The 17,485-nt window shown below is 40.0% G+C and overlaps 1 protein-coding gene across 1 annotated transcript in view; it reads right to left on the bottom strand.

The window, feature by feature from the left end:
* Nucleotides 1–343: 343 nt before the first annotated feature.
* LOC133055567 (phosphatidylcholine transfer protein-like) overlaps nt 344–17,485 on the bottom strand; it is a 34,548-nt gene continuing 17,406 nt past the window's right edge. The window contains exons 2-6 of the mRNA XM_061140723.1: nt 8,441–8,555; nt 5,925–6,004; nt 2,569–2,740; nt 1,624–1,691; nt 344–518 (exon numbers count right to left, since the gene is read on the bottom strand). Coding sequence (XP_060996706.1) covers nt 423–518; nt 1,624–1,691; nt 2,569–2,740; nt 5,925–6,004; nt 8,441–8,555 — 531 coding nt within the window. The 3' untranslated portion in view covers nt 344–422. The remainder of the gene's footprint in view (nt 519–1,623; nt 1,692–2,568; nt 2,741–5,924; nt 6,005–8,440; nt 8,556–17,485) is intronic.

Here is a 17,485-nt window from a genome sequence, read left to right as displayed (position 1 = left end):
TTCCAGTCTTGGCACACTGGGAGTCAGTTCTGAAGGCAAAACAACTTCGCCAGGAAATCACCCTCCTGAGTTGCAACGACTCAGGTGTAGGAAGGAGCCGGCTCACTGGGATCAGTCGCCCTGAGGAGGTGGTGTCAGTCCCCCACCCACAACACCCTAGAAGGGCATAATGAAATGACTGTGTTCCCTAGAGGACTCCCCTTTTTAAAAATAAACAATCAAAGGTTCCCCTAATATCACCTGCATTCAACAGTGGAAGAGGGCAGTGGGTCCCAGGCAGGGAGAGTGGGAAAGGAAGTGGATCTCAGGCAAACACACTTGAGGACAAGTGATGGAGAGTGTGTGGGCCTCTGAGGCTGGAAAAGAGAGAGGCAGGCTGAGTGTCAGTGCTTGGGGCACGTGCAGGCATCATTCTATGGACATCACTCCATGGACACAAGGCTCACAAATCTCTCTTCGGCTCTGTGGTACTTCAGACAGGCATTCTCCAAGTCTCTCAGGAAGCCAGGAATTTCACTCTGCAAAGGAGAGGAAACTGTCACTTCTATGCCCTCACGGTGTTCACTCTTGATTCTTCAGGAAATGGCAAAGATAATGAAGATGGCTTTTGGAATAATAAATATGACAATCGGGCCCCCGAGCAGATTTCCACAGAAGGCGGCCACAGATGATGACACAGGTTAAGACATGAGGCACTGGTAAGGCAAGGTGGCCACTGTTGTAAGACCTTGTGCATTTTAGCTTTTGCTAATAAAAAGCAAAGATATTTATGAGATATCATATTTTGAAAGAAAAAGGAAGGTAGAAGATGGGATTCACTTGGGCTGTGGGACTCTTCCAAAAACTGAGAGAAAGGACTTGCTTTCCAGAATTAGAAAATGGTAAAGATAGGGGTGGGCAGGGGGATGAAGCGGGATATGTGATCCTCCAGTTAGCATCGAGCATTCAAGAATTTCCCCAAATGTTGTCTTATTTAATCCTTCTCTATAGAGTGGGGATATCCACCTCTATTTTTTGGAGGGGAGAAACTGATGGCTTGCCTAGATTACACAGTCAGAAACAAGGTCAGGATTCAAAATATCTTGTGCTTGATTCTAAATCTATGTGCTTTTTCATTTCCCCAGGGAACTGGTGACCTCTCCAGTCAGTAAGTAGGACCTTACAAAGCAGACTGAATGGCAGGCATGATTCCAGGTCCTAGACAATCTCTACTGATCCGGGTCAACTGGGGCTCCTGCTCCTCAACAGAAAAAGAAAACAAGAAAAAAACTGGAAGTTTTCCCAGGCTTGGACATGTCTCACTGCCTCCCAAGTTAGCTTGGCCTAACTCCTCCATAAGCAAACAGAGGGCCCGCAGGCACCGCTGTTCCTACAGGGAGCAGGCTATTGTCTGGAGGTTCCAGAGAGTGATCCTGATGAGATCATGGTGGGCAAGCAGGGAGGGCTGGCACTGCAGGTAAAGATTCTATGTCTTTTGTCCCGGCTGCTGTCCTGGATGTTGGCAACTCCAGTCCTAACTAGAGTCAGTCAAACAAGCTGCATGAGGCCTGACAGTGCATCTCTCCAGACTGCTAAATTAACATCTGCCAAACACACCTCCCTTGATGTCTCCTGGGATCTTACCTTGGTGAAATTGTTAAGGATCCAGAACGGAATTTGGCCACCTGGGTTATTGAAGTAATACATGAAAACTAGAGAGCGAAAGAAAGCACAATTTACAAGAGGAAAAACAGAGCCAAACCCCTGGAAATACCCAGGCTTATATTCAGTCCAGAAATTAAGGAGGGAAGTAACACTGAATTCAAGTGAACTCTTGCCTTATGGGAGACTTACACATATACATTTAGGAAAACAGCCCAGGCACATTCTGCTCCTTTTTATTAAAGGCATGACTAGTGCTATTAATTGATACTTATTATCTATATCTAAATGGGATATATCTCCCATTTAATTATTTCTCTCATTAACTATCTCAATTATAAAAAGTTGATAAAATTGAATGCCAGTTTATAAATGATAAAATGAAGATTCAGAAGAGTAAAGTGACATGTAAAGGTGGCCCATTTAACACACGTCAGAACTAAGTTCAGATTTTACTGCTGCTTCAGGGTCACATCCATTCCAGTCTGGCAGATGGCTGCATTGACCCCTCCCAGCCTCTTTCCTGAGGCTGGAACTCAAGGCAGACAGGTTCCGAGTCCCTGGGTTTTTGCTGAGGAGGAGCTGCCTCCCCAGAGATGGTCCCACCAGCCCTCCTGCCCACACCTGTCCAGCTTGTGCATGTACAGGACCTTCCCAAAGTGAGTTTCTAAGCCTTCTGTTTCCCTTGGATGTTTTGGTTTCATCTGGACAATGGAGTCAGTAAAGAATGGACTCATCAGATTTAAACATTCATCTTGCATTGTAGCCAAGCTTCTGGGGTGAATTGAGTTTCATTTGGTTCTTTTGCACCCATGCCCAGTCTCTGACCTCAGGGAAAAAAACATCCTGCATTTGATAGGCCTGCAATCAGTGTGGCCTTCACATGGGTGTCCCAGGTAGATGCACCAACATATGCCCTGTATTTACCTTCGCTCCTCCAAGAGTCATAGCTCTGGATTGCCAGGCTCTGCTTGTACTGCTTCACCCGGATCATGCCCGACTTCTCTGAAAACCACGGTACAGGGATGCTCTGGGCCAGGATCACGTGGACCTTCCGCCCTTCAAAGTCCAGCTGTCGCCGCTGCCTCACATAGACACACTACACCACCAGTCAAGGCACAACATCAAGGCCAGCATGTCAGACGAGCCAGAAGCAAAGGGACATGATTCTGTTCCTCCACTTGGTGTTTGCTCCCTTATACTGTTACGTCACTTCCTGTCCTTCTGCCTACCTACCCTGCAAAACCATGGCTCCTCCCACCTGGAGTTCTCATTTGAGAGCATGCACTGAGAGCATCGGAGAGAGACTGGAGCAGAATCTCACTCACTAAACAATGGGGTTATTGCTCTCTGTCCTCCCCCTAGGCCCCGATCACTGATATCACTGATTTCTATGCACAAAGGATGGTCAGGCAAGGTTGCTTACACCTGGCAATCATAAGAAGACGCATAATATTTGAATAACCAAATATTAGTAGGCAGATGTCCTTACTGGGTCTGGTTCACGAAGAATCACAAAAGTCATTTCATCTCAGTAAACACTCACAGATCAACCACTATGTCTATGACACTATTACAGGGAAGATAATTCAATTTTAAGAAATGGCAGGAGTCACCACTTATTGAGCCCTTCCCGTATACATACATCCTATGCTTTACATTGAACACCAGTTCTGATCCTAAGAAAATCCCTTTGAGTTTGGCATAAGTCCCCTCATCTTACAGATGACAAAATTGAGGCTCAGAGAAGTAAATAAACTTGCCAAAGATCCCATAGACTAGCTGGAGTGATGGAACCTGAATTTGAAAACAGATCAGGCTGAAACCTGAAAGACTTTCATAGCTGCAGGTGACTCAGCTCTTTAACGTCTTCCTTAGACTTTCTAGTGACAGAATTTTGGGTTTCACAGGGTAAGGAGTGAAAGCCTAAAATAATCCAAATAATCACTCTAAGTGCAACACAATTACACTTACTATAAAAGCCAAAACCAGAGCCCAAGGGCAACTCAGAGGCTCTATAGCCCTTACTGTGGTCTGCCCCTCCCCCAGGCACCCTGCAGGATAGTTTATGGCCCCCACTCTCTACTTACTGATGCATAAATTTCTTAAATGTTTTAGGGAAGGAATGATGTTGTTTTGGCTCTGAATTTCCTCCTTCCCAAGCCTTTTATTTTTTCCACAGCAAATATTCTCCCACAACTTGCTCGGCTCATGTGATAGACTTTACCTGAGACTCAACTGAGGAAAAATTAGCTTAATGTATCTATTACAATTTGACAGAAGTTTTTGCAGGGTTGCAAAGTCCAGTGTGTGACCTAGAAGCCCAGGGAGGTGAAGGGCATTTTCCAAGGTCACACAGCAAACCAGGAGTGAGCACACACGCAACCTGAGAGCCTTCCCTCCAAAACTACTGCCCTTTTTCTCTACACTGTTCTCTGTGCTCAAAACCTGAACAGCCCTGCAGATACAGAGACTGAGATACTCATCATGGGATTGAATGGCATTGGAAAGACAACGCAGCAGAACTTCAAGGAGCCCCAAGTGTCTGCTCCCAAGAACACCCCCCCCACAGGGTCCTGTGAGGTCAGAGTTTGCTCTGGTCCAGGTTTGCTCTGGTCCAGATCACTGTCTCTGAGCACAGCTGGACCTGGGTCCACACCTGCATGTGCTGCCCATAACGGTGAGACCCTGCCGTGAAGCTGAGCAGAGTTCTGAACGTCCCTCTGCCTCAGTTTTCTTCCCTGTCTGAGGGGGACGATGGCTCCTACCCTGCACAGTTTTGGCAGGATGAGAGAAAACCATGTAAAATCTAAGAGAGTGCTGCTGCTGCTGCTAAGTCGCTTCAGTCGTGTCCAACTCTGTGCAACCCCATAGACAGAAGCCCACCAGGTTCTGCCATCCCTGGGATTCTCCAGACAAGAACACTGGAGTGGGTTGCCATTTCCTTCTCCAATGCATGAAAGCGAAGTGAAAGGAAAGTCGCTCAGTCCTGTCCGACTGTTAGCAACCCCATGGACTGCAGCCTACCAGGCTCCTCCATCCATGGGATTTTCCAGGCAAGAGTACTGGAGTGGGATGCCATTGCCTTCTCTGAAAATCTAAGAGATTAAGTAACCACAATTGGCTGAAATACATACCACCTATATACAAACTACCTAGCAGTCTGTGGGAATTGTGCCAAGAAATAAACCTTATGGAGTCTGTAATGTGGCCGAGCCAGGGTAACCAATCAGACAGGAACAATACCCACACTCACCTCCACACCCCCTCTCTTTCTAGAGCACAATTATTCAGGAGTATACAGGCTTACAGAATGTTACAGCTGGAAAAGATTCCAACAACCATCCAGCAGTGATTTCCAAGCAGTTTTTGCTTGTTTTTTAATTCCACAGACTCTTTGTTAAAAGAATCCTTTATGGAAATGCAGTGTGTGAAAATTCAGCTTCTATGACTGAAGAGGACAGTAGAGTTGAAATCTCACCTGTCCCCACCCCTGTTTCACCCCATCCACCCACACAGCAAATGTCCATCAAACCCTCCCAGCCTGGCCCTACCCATTCAACTGCTTCTAATTGAGGAGAATGAGGGGTAAAAAATACGCACCCAGTGTCCAGAGCCAACATTCAGGAAGGTGGGAAGGCGGAGAGCGCTGGAAATGTGGGGCCAGCATTGCAGCCCCCAGTCGGCTGCTAACCACCTGCCTGTGTGCGTCTGTCACCTGACTTCTCCGGGTCCCTGCTTCCTCCTCTACAGACTGAGGGAGGGCGTTGGATACTCTTCATGAAAAGTTTTTTCAGGTCCTCAATTCTGATGCAAAAAGAGTTCCTAGAAATGTTCTCAAGAAAGTATGAGCTGCCTTCCCACAATTACTGTAGTAATTGTACATGTAGTCAGGCCCAGAAATCACACCCTGAGGTCTCTGAAAGCCGCACAAGAAGCAATAGCTTTAGCAGATGCTTGCACAAGAGTAAAAGACAGTGTTGTCCATACCTCCTGGCCATGCCACCATTGGGTGACAGCCACAGGCACAGAAACACCAAGAAAGCTGATTAATGTTGAACCAGGATGGGCTTCTCTGGTAGCTCAGATGATAAAGAATCTGTCTGCGATTGGAGTCCAATCCCTAGAACCAGAAGATCCCCTGGAAAAGAGAATGGCTACTTAATCCAGTATTCTTGCTTGGAGAATCCCACAGACAGAAGAGAATGGCAGGCTACAGTTCATGGGGTTGCAAAGAGTTGGCCATGACTGAGGGACTAGCACTTCATTTTTGGAAAGGATACATCTCTGTTGGACATGGGAAAAGGGTACTTCATTTGCCAATAGACCGCTTCTTCTCCATTGACTTTTATTTCACGGAGTTCTAAAAAAAAAAAAAAAAAAAAAAAAAATCAAATGATGTTATTGCATCTGGAAGTCTCTTTGGCTTCAATTAACAAGAAGTGTTGATATGAGAACCTTGTAGAGGATGATAAACCACTAAATCAGAAGGCACTGACTTCCAGGAAAAGTCATTATCACTGAAAGCTTGTTGCCCAGGAACAGTCTTTAGTAGACTTAAAAACACATTAAAAATAAAAGAATCCAACAAAATTCATTCACTGGATGCTACAAACATTCTAAGGTAGAATGTGATAATGAAATTAGGCTCCCAAAAAATAAAATTTCAAGTTATTAAATCATGGTAACCATTGGATGGCACTGCAATACCAATAGTTTTGCTGTTGTGACCTTACTCCTCACCTTAAATTTATTGACATATTACAAGTATCCTGGGACTGAGCAATGCTGTTTAGTGTTTACAGTTGTTTAATGAAGGTTTTGGCAAGATTAGTGTTCTTCTAAGCAGGAAGAAGCTCGACTATGCTAACACTATGCTACTTGCCTCTCTCCCATTTTGCTTTATACTACAGAGATAGGAACCAAATCTGCATAATGTCCACCATGCTTTTGTGTGCAAATAGCATCAGCTCAAGGAGGAGGATAGCAAAGGGATACTATGAAGTGCACAGCCTCTGCCCTCAAGCTGTGTGGGAAGCTTCTAACTAACCATATAGAGGAGTCAAGCTAAGACTGCTGAAAGAGCCAAGAGAGCCCCTTGAGGAGGTGCTGACAGCAGAAATGTGTTGTTTAATTCAGCTTTTGAAAGAAGTAAAACATATTAGAAGCAGACTATGGAGTAAAGAACTTATCAGTCCATTACTACAAGAGGCTGCAGATGCCCTTGAAAGGAAGGAAAGGAGTGGACATCCATTGCTTTTGCCTGCTCTGCTATGACTCTCCCCTTCTTGCCCCAGAATCTCTTTCTCCTTCAGGTCATAACCCTTCCCCTCCTTCTCCACAATGTGGTTTAAGCAGGACTGACTCAGTGTTAAATTCAGGGCTGGGAAAATGAGTCAAACATGATCACAGCAATTAGTTTAGGGAATACATGCGTGGATAGTCTTGGCTTACCACTCTAGCAAGCTTAGGCCCAAAAGTGGTTTTGTAAAGGCTCTCAGGAAGCTCAGAGAAGATCTAGGAGGAATAGAGTTAGGTTAGGAACCTCAGGATTGCTCCAGAGAAGTCAAACTACTGCAGTCTCTGGGCCATACTCCATAGTGCAGACTCTTAATGCCAAGTACCACACATCAGAGGCTCTGCCAGTGTCTACAGCACATGATTGAACCACAACTGCTAGGAAGATGGGCAGAGAATGTGTGACTTCTTCCTTGAATTAGTGGGCATCACAATGCCCCCTAAATAGTAAGGGTATTTGATAACATTTAGTGACCCCAAACCATGACAAACATCCCCAAGAAATAAGCACATGATCCATGCTGAGGCAATAGGAGTCAATCCTGGGAATCTAGATGCCATAAGTAGGAATGTTCCTGTCCTTCTGTGGTTGTGTACATGGTTAGAATGTAAGCCTACATCTCCTGGTGGCACTTCTGCCAAGACACAAGAATCTGCCTTAGATTGTGGTCAACACAAAAGAAAACAGTCAAGCTGGAGAAATGAAGTACTGAATACAGCTGTCCTGGAGGCCAGATACTCATGGATTTTCAATGTCGTGAAACAATAAACTCTTTCCTTTCCTTAGACTGCCATTTGTTAGCTTTTCTTACTTGCAAACAAAATTCTTGACCACAACAAGGGTCTACCAGGATTCCTGTGCCCCTCAGCTAGCTGTGTATCTATTTTACAGTGACTGAGATGGCAGAGGCCATTGTTCACTCTAAGTGGGAAAAAGATACCTTATCTATTCCCTCTATAACTCTCTATCACTTATAGGAAAAATCTAAGAAGTGTAGCCAGGTGGCCAGCCTAGGCCCTTGGGGCTAATTCCAATTCTGCTACCACAACTATGCAAGAACACAAAATTGCTCATAGTTGTTTTCCTTTTTTAACATTTCATGTTGTTTCAGGTATTTCTCATTTTACTAATGCTGTTATTTGGGCCAGATGTCCTTATTCCACTCACCCCCCTCACCTCTCACTTCCCCATACACATGTATTCTTGCCATTTATAAAACTTTGATTCCATTTCTAAAGCAAAGTTCAAACATGACCTCTTCCAAAAAGCCTTTCTTGAATATTCAGGTATATATATAAGATGACAACAAACTTGCAGTAAGGGCAAATTATCACATTTAAGCCCAGCACTTCAGATATTTCAGCCAAAATTTTAAATGAAACATAATATAACTAAACTTATTGCATATATAACATAACTAAACCTATTGCATTCTACTGGCTAGAGTAATAGGAATAGATTCTACTTTCTAGTAGTTTTTTTAGATCAAGTGTGACTCACCTTGAACATACTGGTCCCACTGTTTTCTATAGTCTAAGTCCATATAGACATCTGCAAGTAGGTCTGGTGGAGATCTCACAATACCAGAGACCTTATACTCATAAAGTCCAGTCGGCTATAAAATGAGAGCAGAGAGAAATAGCCTGTTGGTTCTCGAGTTGCTATTACACAGCACATGAAAAATGGTTGTTTGTACGTCATTCCTGAGCCCCTCTCCTGTAGACTTGGTGATGCAATGCTGAAAAAGCAGGTGAGGATTCTGCTCTCATCACCTTTGCCACTGGAGGTGACAGCTGCCCAGGTAAAGTACAAAGGATAGAAGAGAGTTATGTGATAAATGATGTCTAGTTTTGGTGGGCTGGTTATTCATCCTATTCTAGTTTTGGTGGGAAATGTTTCTATATTGGACTAATCAGAATTTTTTTCTAAATAGCAGAAGGAGCCAGCTATGGGAAAATTAAGAAAGACCATTCCTGGTTGGGAAAGGGCCCTCAGGTTGATTCATTGTCTTACTCAAAGAACAGAAAGTCAAGGGGTCCAGAGAACTGTGATGGGGGACAGTCAGAGAAGCAGTGGGGGCTGGGTCCAAAGGGCTTTGTGAACCAAGGTAAAGGGGTAAGAGATCTTATTCTAATTGCTATGGAAAACAAATGAATTAATTAAAACGAGGAAATAATTTTTTAAAACATGGTTCTTGCTGCTTGAAAATAGATCATAAGGGGGCAAGAAGATGGGTTAGAAGACCAGGGCAATGATCCAGAGAAGAGATGTTGGTGATTGGACAAAGAGGTAACAGAAATGATGGGGAGAAGTTAGTGATTTAGGGACACATTTTGAAGTAATGTTAACAGGAATTGCTGACAGACTGGCTGTGGGGACAGAGAAAGCAAAGAATTTTTAAAAATTCTTATAACATTTGCTCCACGAACCTATGGACACCTTATCTTTGACAAAAGAGGCAAGGATATACAATAGAAAAAAGACAACCTCTTTAACAAGTGGTCCTGGGAAAACTGGTCAACCACTTGTAAAAGAATGAAACTAGAACACTTTCTAACACCATACACAAAAATAAACTCAAAATGGATTAAAGATCTACATGTAAGACCAGAAACTATAAAACTCCTAGAGGAGAACATAGGCAAAACACTCTCCGACATAAATCACAGCAAGATCCTCTATGACCCACCTCCCAGAATATTGGAAATAAAAGCAAAACTAAACAAATGGGACCTAATGAAACTTAAAAGCTTTTGCACTACAAAGGAAACTATAAGTAAGGTGAAAAGACAGCCCTCAGATTGGGAGAAAATAATAGCAAATGAAGAAACAGACAAAGGGTTAATCTCAAAAATATACAAGCAACTCCTGCAGCTCAATTCCAGAAAAACAAATGACCCAATCAAAAAATGGGCCAAAGAACTAAACAGACATTTCTCCAAAGAAGACATACAGATGGCTAACAAACACATGAAAAGATGCTCAACATCACTCATTATTAGAGAAATGCAAATCAAAACCACAATGAGGTGCCATTACACACCAGTCAGGATGGCTGCTATCCAAAAGTCTACAAGCAATAAATGCTGGAGAGGGTGTGGAGAAAAGGGAACCCTCTTACACTGTTGGTGGGAAGGCAAACTAGTACAGCCGCTATGGAAAACAGTGTGGAGATTTCTTAAAAAACTGGAAATAGAACTGCCATATGACCCAGCAATCCCACTTCTGGTCATACACACCAAGGAAACCAGATCTGAAAGAGACACGTGCACCCCAATGTTCATCGCAGCACTGTTTATAATAGCCAGGACATGGAAGCAACCTAGATGTCCATCAGCAGATGAATGGATAAGGAAGCTGTGGTACATATACACCATGGAATATTACTCAGCCGTTAAAAAGAATTCATTTGAACCAGTCCTAATGAGATGGATGAAACTGGAGCCCATTATACAGAGTGAAGTAAGCCAGAAAGATAAAGAACATTACAGCATACTAACATATATATATGGAATTTAGAAAGATGGCAATGATAACCCTATATGCAAAACTGAAAAAGAGACACAGAAATACAGAACAGACTTTTGAACTCTGTGGGAGAAGGTGAGGGTGGGATGTTTCAAAAGAACAGCATGTATACTATCTATGGTGAAACAGATCACCAGCCCAGGTGGGATGCATGAGACAAGTGCTCGGGCCTGGTGCACTGGGAAGACCCAGAGGAATCGGGTGGAGAGGGAGGTGGGAGGGGGGATCGGGATGGGGAATACGTGTAAATCTATGGCTGATTCATGTCAATGTATGACAAAACCCACTGAAATGTTGTGCAGTAAGCCTCCAACTAATAAAATAATAATAATAATAATAAATTCTTATAACATTTGCTTAAACAACCAGGTAGATAGGAGATCAATTTTCTAAAACAGCTAAAACTTGCAGAGGTGGTGATCTGACGGCTGCAGGGTAACCAAGAGCTCTACTGTGAGAATGTTGAGCTTGAAATGCTTATTAAATATCCATGTGGAAGTATCATATATGCAGCTATCATCCAAGCTTCAGATTATTTTAGATAACCATAGAGAGAAATTAAATTCAAAATATTGTTTTACCAATTCCAACACAGAATTTTTCACCAATTGCTTCCTTTTTCTATAAGCAACTCATGTATAGAAAAGAATGAAAGGGGGGAAGAAATACCAACTTCAAACCATACTAGTCCCTTTTAATCAGAAAAGGGCCATTTTTAGATTCCTAAGTACAAAAGATATTCCTTGTTCATGTTAAACCATATTCTGTGAGGATGTGGGCTGGAGTGGATACACTCCACTCTCTGTACAACGGTAGCTAAGAATTCCTGAACTTCACCTTGACTAAAGACTATATTGTTAAGGTTAAACTAATGACTTAATTAATTTCAGTGCAAAAACTAATAAACTAAACAAAGTGAACCTTTTAGATGGACTCATACTTCCAGTTGCTAATGCAGTGTTATTGACTAATCAAACATGAATGACCCATGTTCTTAAACACTGTCCCAGGGACTTATGTGAAATCAAGGGGTAAACATGGAAATCTTTCTAGAGATTCTGAGGCTTCAAGGGTCTCCTGACTCAGGTGGTATAACAATAATTCCCAGTTGAAGAATCGCAGATGTAGGTGAAAGTACCTGGCAGGGAATGGAAAGCAAAATTGAAACTGAATTCATAAGGAAGTGTCAGCTTTAAAAGTAAGTGGCCTTATACCAAGTGTTTCCAACCAGCAAATGACAAGCTGGTAGGTCTGACCCCTTTACATGCTCTGCCATGGATACCCCAAAGAAGGGCAAGTTAAGGTAAAAAATATCTCCTTCTCCTCCTCCCTCTCTCCTCCCTCTCAAGGATGGGAAGACAGTGAGGGTTATAGACAACACATATCTACACTCACACAGCTTTGGGAGAGAGACAATTAGCTGCTCTTCAGGAATAATGTGGCCCCATTTTCTACATACAGTGAGCAAAGGGGATAATTATGTGTAGAGATTATAATCTTCCCAACTTCACATGAGTTAGCTTTGATTATTTGGATGAATTAAGGCAAACTGATTCCTCTGGGAATGTTTCCCTTTCCTCCTAAGTGTATTGATAATTATAGCTCTTAGTGACTTCAGCCCTGTAATATCACAGAAAAGGAAACAGAAAGCCCTCTAATAAGAGAAAAATAGAATGCTGTGATTTATGTCAACACTGTAGAATGAACTATTATGATAACCTCCTTTAAACATTCCCTTCATGGAAGGGCTGAAAAATGTCAGAACACCGAAGAAACCAAATGCTCACTGACTCCTTTCCTAGTCTATCAGTAATTTTTTTTTTTAGGTAGTTAGCAGCCTCACTCAAATTTGGATCAATGCACTTTTTTAAACCATCATTTCTTTTAAAAGAGAAATTCAGCAAATACAATAACATTTTCATTCTGTCACTGAAAAAATAAAGTGAGTTTTTATAGTTATAAAAATAATTCTTAATCATTAAGAAAAATTATGAAATGCCCAATGTAACAAAGTTAAAATGGCATGCAACTCTATAATTCACAAACACCTAATTGCAATATTTGACATATTTCTCCTTTTTGCAAAATATTTTATTGAAACAGTTGATTTACAATGTTGTGTTAATGTCTGCTGTACAGCAAAGTGACTCAGGTATAATATATACCTATATTCTTTTCCATTGTGATTTATCACAGGACATTGAATATAGTTCCCTGAGCTTTACAGTAGAACTTTGTTGTTTATCCATCATGTATACGATAGTCTGCATCTGTGAATCCTAAACTCCCAACATTGAATATAGTTCCCTGAGCTTTACAGTAGAACTTTGCTGTTTATCCATCATGTATACGACAGACTGCATCTGCTAATCCTAAACTCCCAATCCTCCACTCCCTAATCCTTCCTCTCCCCCTTGGCAACTACAAGTCTGTTCTACATATCTGTTAGTCTGTTTTTGTTTCATAAATACGTTAATTTGTTTCATACTTTAGATTTAACATATAAGTGATATCGTATGGCATTCATCTTTCTCTTTCTGACTTTTTCACTTAGTAGGGTAATTTCTAGGTCCATTCATATTGCTGAAAATGGCATTATTTAATTGCCAGCAACAGTGTAAGAGGTTCCCTCTTCACCACACCCTCTCTATCAGTCATTATTTGTAGATTTTTAATCATAGCTTTTCTGACTAGTGTGAGATGGGACCTTGTTTGGATTTACATTTTTCTAATAATTAGCGATGATGACCATTTTGCAAATGCTTGCTGGCCATCAGTATATCTCCTTTGAAGAAACATCTATTTAGGTTTTGTTCATTTTTCTATTGGGTTGTACTTTTTTGTTATTGAATTGTAGGAGATGTTAAATTAAGCCTTGTTAGTCATATCATTTACAAATATTTTCTCAGAGTCCATAGGTTGTTGTTTTGTTTTGTTTATGGTTTCCTTTGCTGTGCAATGTCTAATTAAGTCCCATTTGTCTATTTTTACTGATATTTCCATTGCCTTGGGAAACTAACCTAAGAACACATTGATATGACATGTCAGAAATGTTTTGCCTCTTCTAGGAGTCATATAGTGTCTTGTCTTATATTTAAAGTTTTAAGCCATTTTGAGTTTATTTTTGTGTATGGTGCGAGGGTATGTGCCTACTTCATTGATTTACATGTGGCTGTCCAACCTTCCCAGCACCACTTGCTGAAGCGATTGTTCTTTACCAGTTGTATGTCCTTGCTTCACTTATCAAAGATTAATTTTCCATAAGTATGTTGGTGTATTGTTGGACTCTCTATTCTGTGCCATTGATTCATATGTCTGTTTTTGTGCCAATACCATATGGATTTGACTACTGTAGCTTTGTAGTATTGTCTAAAGTCTGGGATGGTTATGCTTCCTGCTTTGTTCTTTGTCCTCAAGATTGTTTTGGCAATTCTGGGTCTTTTATGGTTCCATATGAATTTGAGGATTATTTTCTATAGTTCTGTGGCAAATGTCATGAATATGTTGATAGGTATTGTATTAAATCTGTATATTGCTTTGGGTAGTATGACCATTTTAACAATTTTAATTCTTACAATCCAAGAGCATGGGATATCTTTCCATTTCTTGGAATTGTCTTTAATTTTCTTTATTAATGTTTTACAGTTCACAGTGTATGTCTTTCACCTCCTTGGTCAGGTTTTACCTCCTAGATACTTTACTTTTTTGCTGCAATTTTTTCATTCTCTTTCTGATATTTCATGTTAGCATAAAGAAATGTAACAGATGTATGTATGTTAATCTTGTATTCTGCTACCTTGCTGAATTCATTTATAAGTTCTAACAGTTTGTGCAGCGAGTCTCTATGGTTTTCTACATGCAGTATCATATCATATGATATGCAGTATCATATCATATCATTATATATGATCATATATCATATATAATGACAATTTTACCTCCTCCCTATCATTTTGAATAGCTTTTATTTCTTTTTATTGTCTGGTTTGTATATCTAAGACTTCCAACACTATGTTGAAGAGAAATGGTGAGAGTGGTTATCCTTGTGTTGTTCCAGATTTTAGTGGAAAGACTTTCAACTTCTCACCCTTAGTTATTATATTGGCTGTAAGTTTGTCATAAATAACTTTTATTATGCTGAAATATGTTCCCTCTATACTGACTTTCACAAGAGTTTTATCATAAATGGATATGAAATTTTACCAAATTATTTTCTTGCATCTATTGAGATGATCTTGTGGGTTTTGTCACTTTTGCTGATATGATGTATCATAATGATTGATTTGTGTGTTGAAACATCACGGTGTCCTGAGATGATTTCAACTTGGTTGTGGTGTATGATTTTTTTATTGCTGTTGGAATTGATTTATTAATATTTTATTGGGAATTTATGTATCTATATTTACCCAAAATATTGGCCTGTAATTTTCTTTTTCTGTAATATCTTTCTCTGGTTTTGGTATCAGAGTGATGACTTCATAGAATGTTTTTTGGCATGTTTGATCCTCTTCAAACTTTTGGAACATTTGAAGAAGATTGGTATAAGTTCTTCTTTGTGTGTTCGGTAGAATTTAACTATGAAGTCATCTTATTCTGGGCTTTTGTTTGTAGGGATTTTTTAAACTATAAATTCTATTTCACTTTTAGTGATTGGTCTGATCATGCAATCTATTTCTTCTTGATTCAATTTTGGTGGGGTGTATGTTTCTAGAAAGTTGTCTTTTTTCTAGCTTGTCAGATTTGTTGGCATATAATGGCTCATAGTCTTCTCTAATTTATATATATATATATATATATGTATGTATATATATATATATATATATATATTTGTGGTTGTTATTGTTGTTGTTCAGTTGCTCAGCCATGTCTGCATGCAACCCCCTGGACTGCAGCACATCAGGTTTCCCTGTCCTTCACTATCTCCCAGAACTTGCTCAAACTCATGCCCACTGATTCAGTGATGCCATTCAACCATCTCATCCTCTATCATCCCCTTCTCCTCCTGTCTTCAACCTTTCCCAATATCAGGGTCTTTTCCAGTGACTCAGCTTTTTTGCATCAGGTAGCCAAAGTATTGGAGCTTCAGTTTCAGTATCAGTCCTTCCAATGAGTTTTCAGGGTTGATTACCTTTAGGATTGGCTGGTTTGATCTCTTGCTTTCCAAGGGATTCTCAATGGTCTTCTCCAGCACCACAGTTCAAAGGCATCAATTTTTTGTTGCTCAGCCATTTTTACTGTCCAGCTTTCATATCTGTACATGACCAGTGGAAAAACCACAGCTTTGACTAGATAGACCTTTGTTGGCAAAGTAATGTCTCTGATTTTTCAATATGTTATCTAGGTTTGTCATTTTAATTTCATGGCTGCAGTCACTGTCCACAGTGATTTTGGAGCACAAGAAATCCAAATTTCTGTAGTATTGATTGTTATTTCTAGCAATCTATGGTATCGATTATTATTTCTCCTCTCTCAGTTCTTATTTTGTTGTATTTTTTTTTTCATTTATTTTTATTAGTTGGAGGCTAATTACTTTACAATATTGTAGTGGTTTTTGCCATACATTGACATGAATTAGCCATGGATTTACATGTATTCCCCATCCCGATCCCCCCTCCCACCTCCTTCCTCCAGGACATGGAAGAAACCTAGGAAGCAACCTAGATGTCCATCAGCAGACGAATGCATAAGGAAGCTGTGATACATATACACCATGGAATATTACTCAGCCATTAAAAAGAATTCATTTGAATCAGTTCTAATGAGATGGATGAAACTGGAGTCCATTATACAGAGTGAAGTAAGCCAGAAAGATAAAGACCAATACAGTATACTAATGCATATATATGGAATTTAGAAAGATGGTAATGACAACCCTATATGCACAACAGAAAAAGAGACACAGATGTACAGAACAGACTCTTATTTTGTTTCTGGTCTTGTTTTCCATCTTATCTTCTTGGTGGGTATGGCCAGAGGTTTGTCATTTTTTTTTTACCTTTTCAAAGCACCAGGTCTTGGTTATATTGACTTTTCCTGTTTCATAATCTCTATTTTATTTGTTTCCTCTCTGATCTTTATTATCTCCCTCCTTCTGCTGCCTTTTTAGTTTTGTTTGTTCTTTTGCTTTTCTAATTCTTCTAGGTTAATGTTATATTGTTTAACTGAGATTTCTTATTTCTTAAAGAAGACCTGTATCACTATGAACTTCCTTTTAAGAATTGGTTTTCCTGCATCCCATAGACTTTATATCATTGTGTTTTCATTATCATTTGCCTCAAGGTATTTTTAGTTTATTCTTTGATTTCGTCATAACAAATTTAAGATGCTTGAAATAATTTATATACTCTTAAATTTGTTGAGGCTTGTCTTATGACCTAATATGTCATCAATCCTAGAGAATTTTCAAAGTGCAATTGAAAATAATGTGTACTTCGCGTTTTGGGAAAGTAGACATTTTTCTTTTAAGTAACTAGATACTTTTACATGTTACAAAATGGAAGTAATATAATATAAACAGGCTATGCTATTTTAAAGAATACTACTTTGAAGCTTGGAGAGATAACACTTAATTTATTTATGAATTATTTCTGTTTCCATACACTTCTACAAATGTGAAATATTTTTGAAACAACTATTACATATAAACATGGACAATAATGACAATTTTTCCTTCAGAAAACAGGAAGTTTTAGTAGAGATATATTTTAGGGTAAATGATACTAACATTTTGTCTCTTTATAGTTTTTATAAGTGTTTACAAATGTTTAAGGAAATTGTTTCCATTTTTGTATTCTCACCAGTAGCACAGGAGCATCTCATCAGGATTGGGTACCACTGTTTCTACAAAAAAATTTAATAGGTAAAGAGCATAAACCTTAGTTTTATTTGGCCAGTGTTCTCAGTATTGATGTGTAAGTCTCTTGCAAAGTATTGATATGTAAGCTCTGCAACACCTGTTGAAGATACTTGTCCAAGCATATTAACATTTCAATGACTCCAAACAAGCTTACTTAAGGG

The sequence above is a fragment of the Dama dama genome, chromosome 5 (assembly GCF_033118175.1).
Source record: "Dama dama isolate Ldn47 chromosome 5, ASM3311817v1, whole genome shotgun sequence".
Classification (NCBI taxonomy): domain Eukaryota; kingdom Metazoa; phylum Chordata; class Mammalia; order Artiodactyla; family Cervidae; genus Dama; species Dama dama.
Note: the sequence above shows the minus strand (reverse complement) of the source record. Positions and strands in the feature narration are given on the sequence as shown.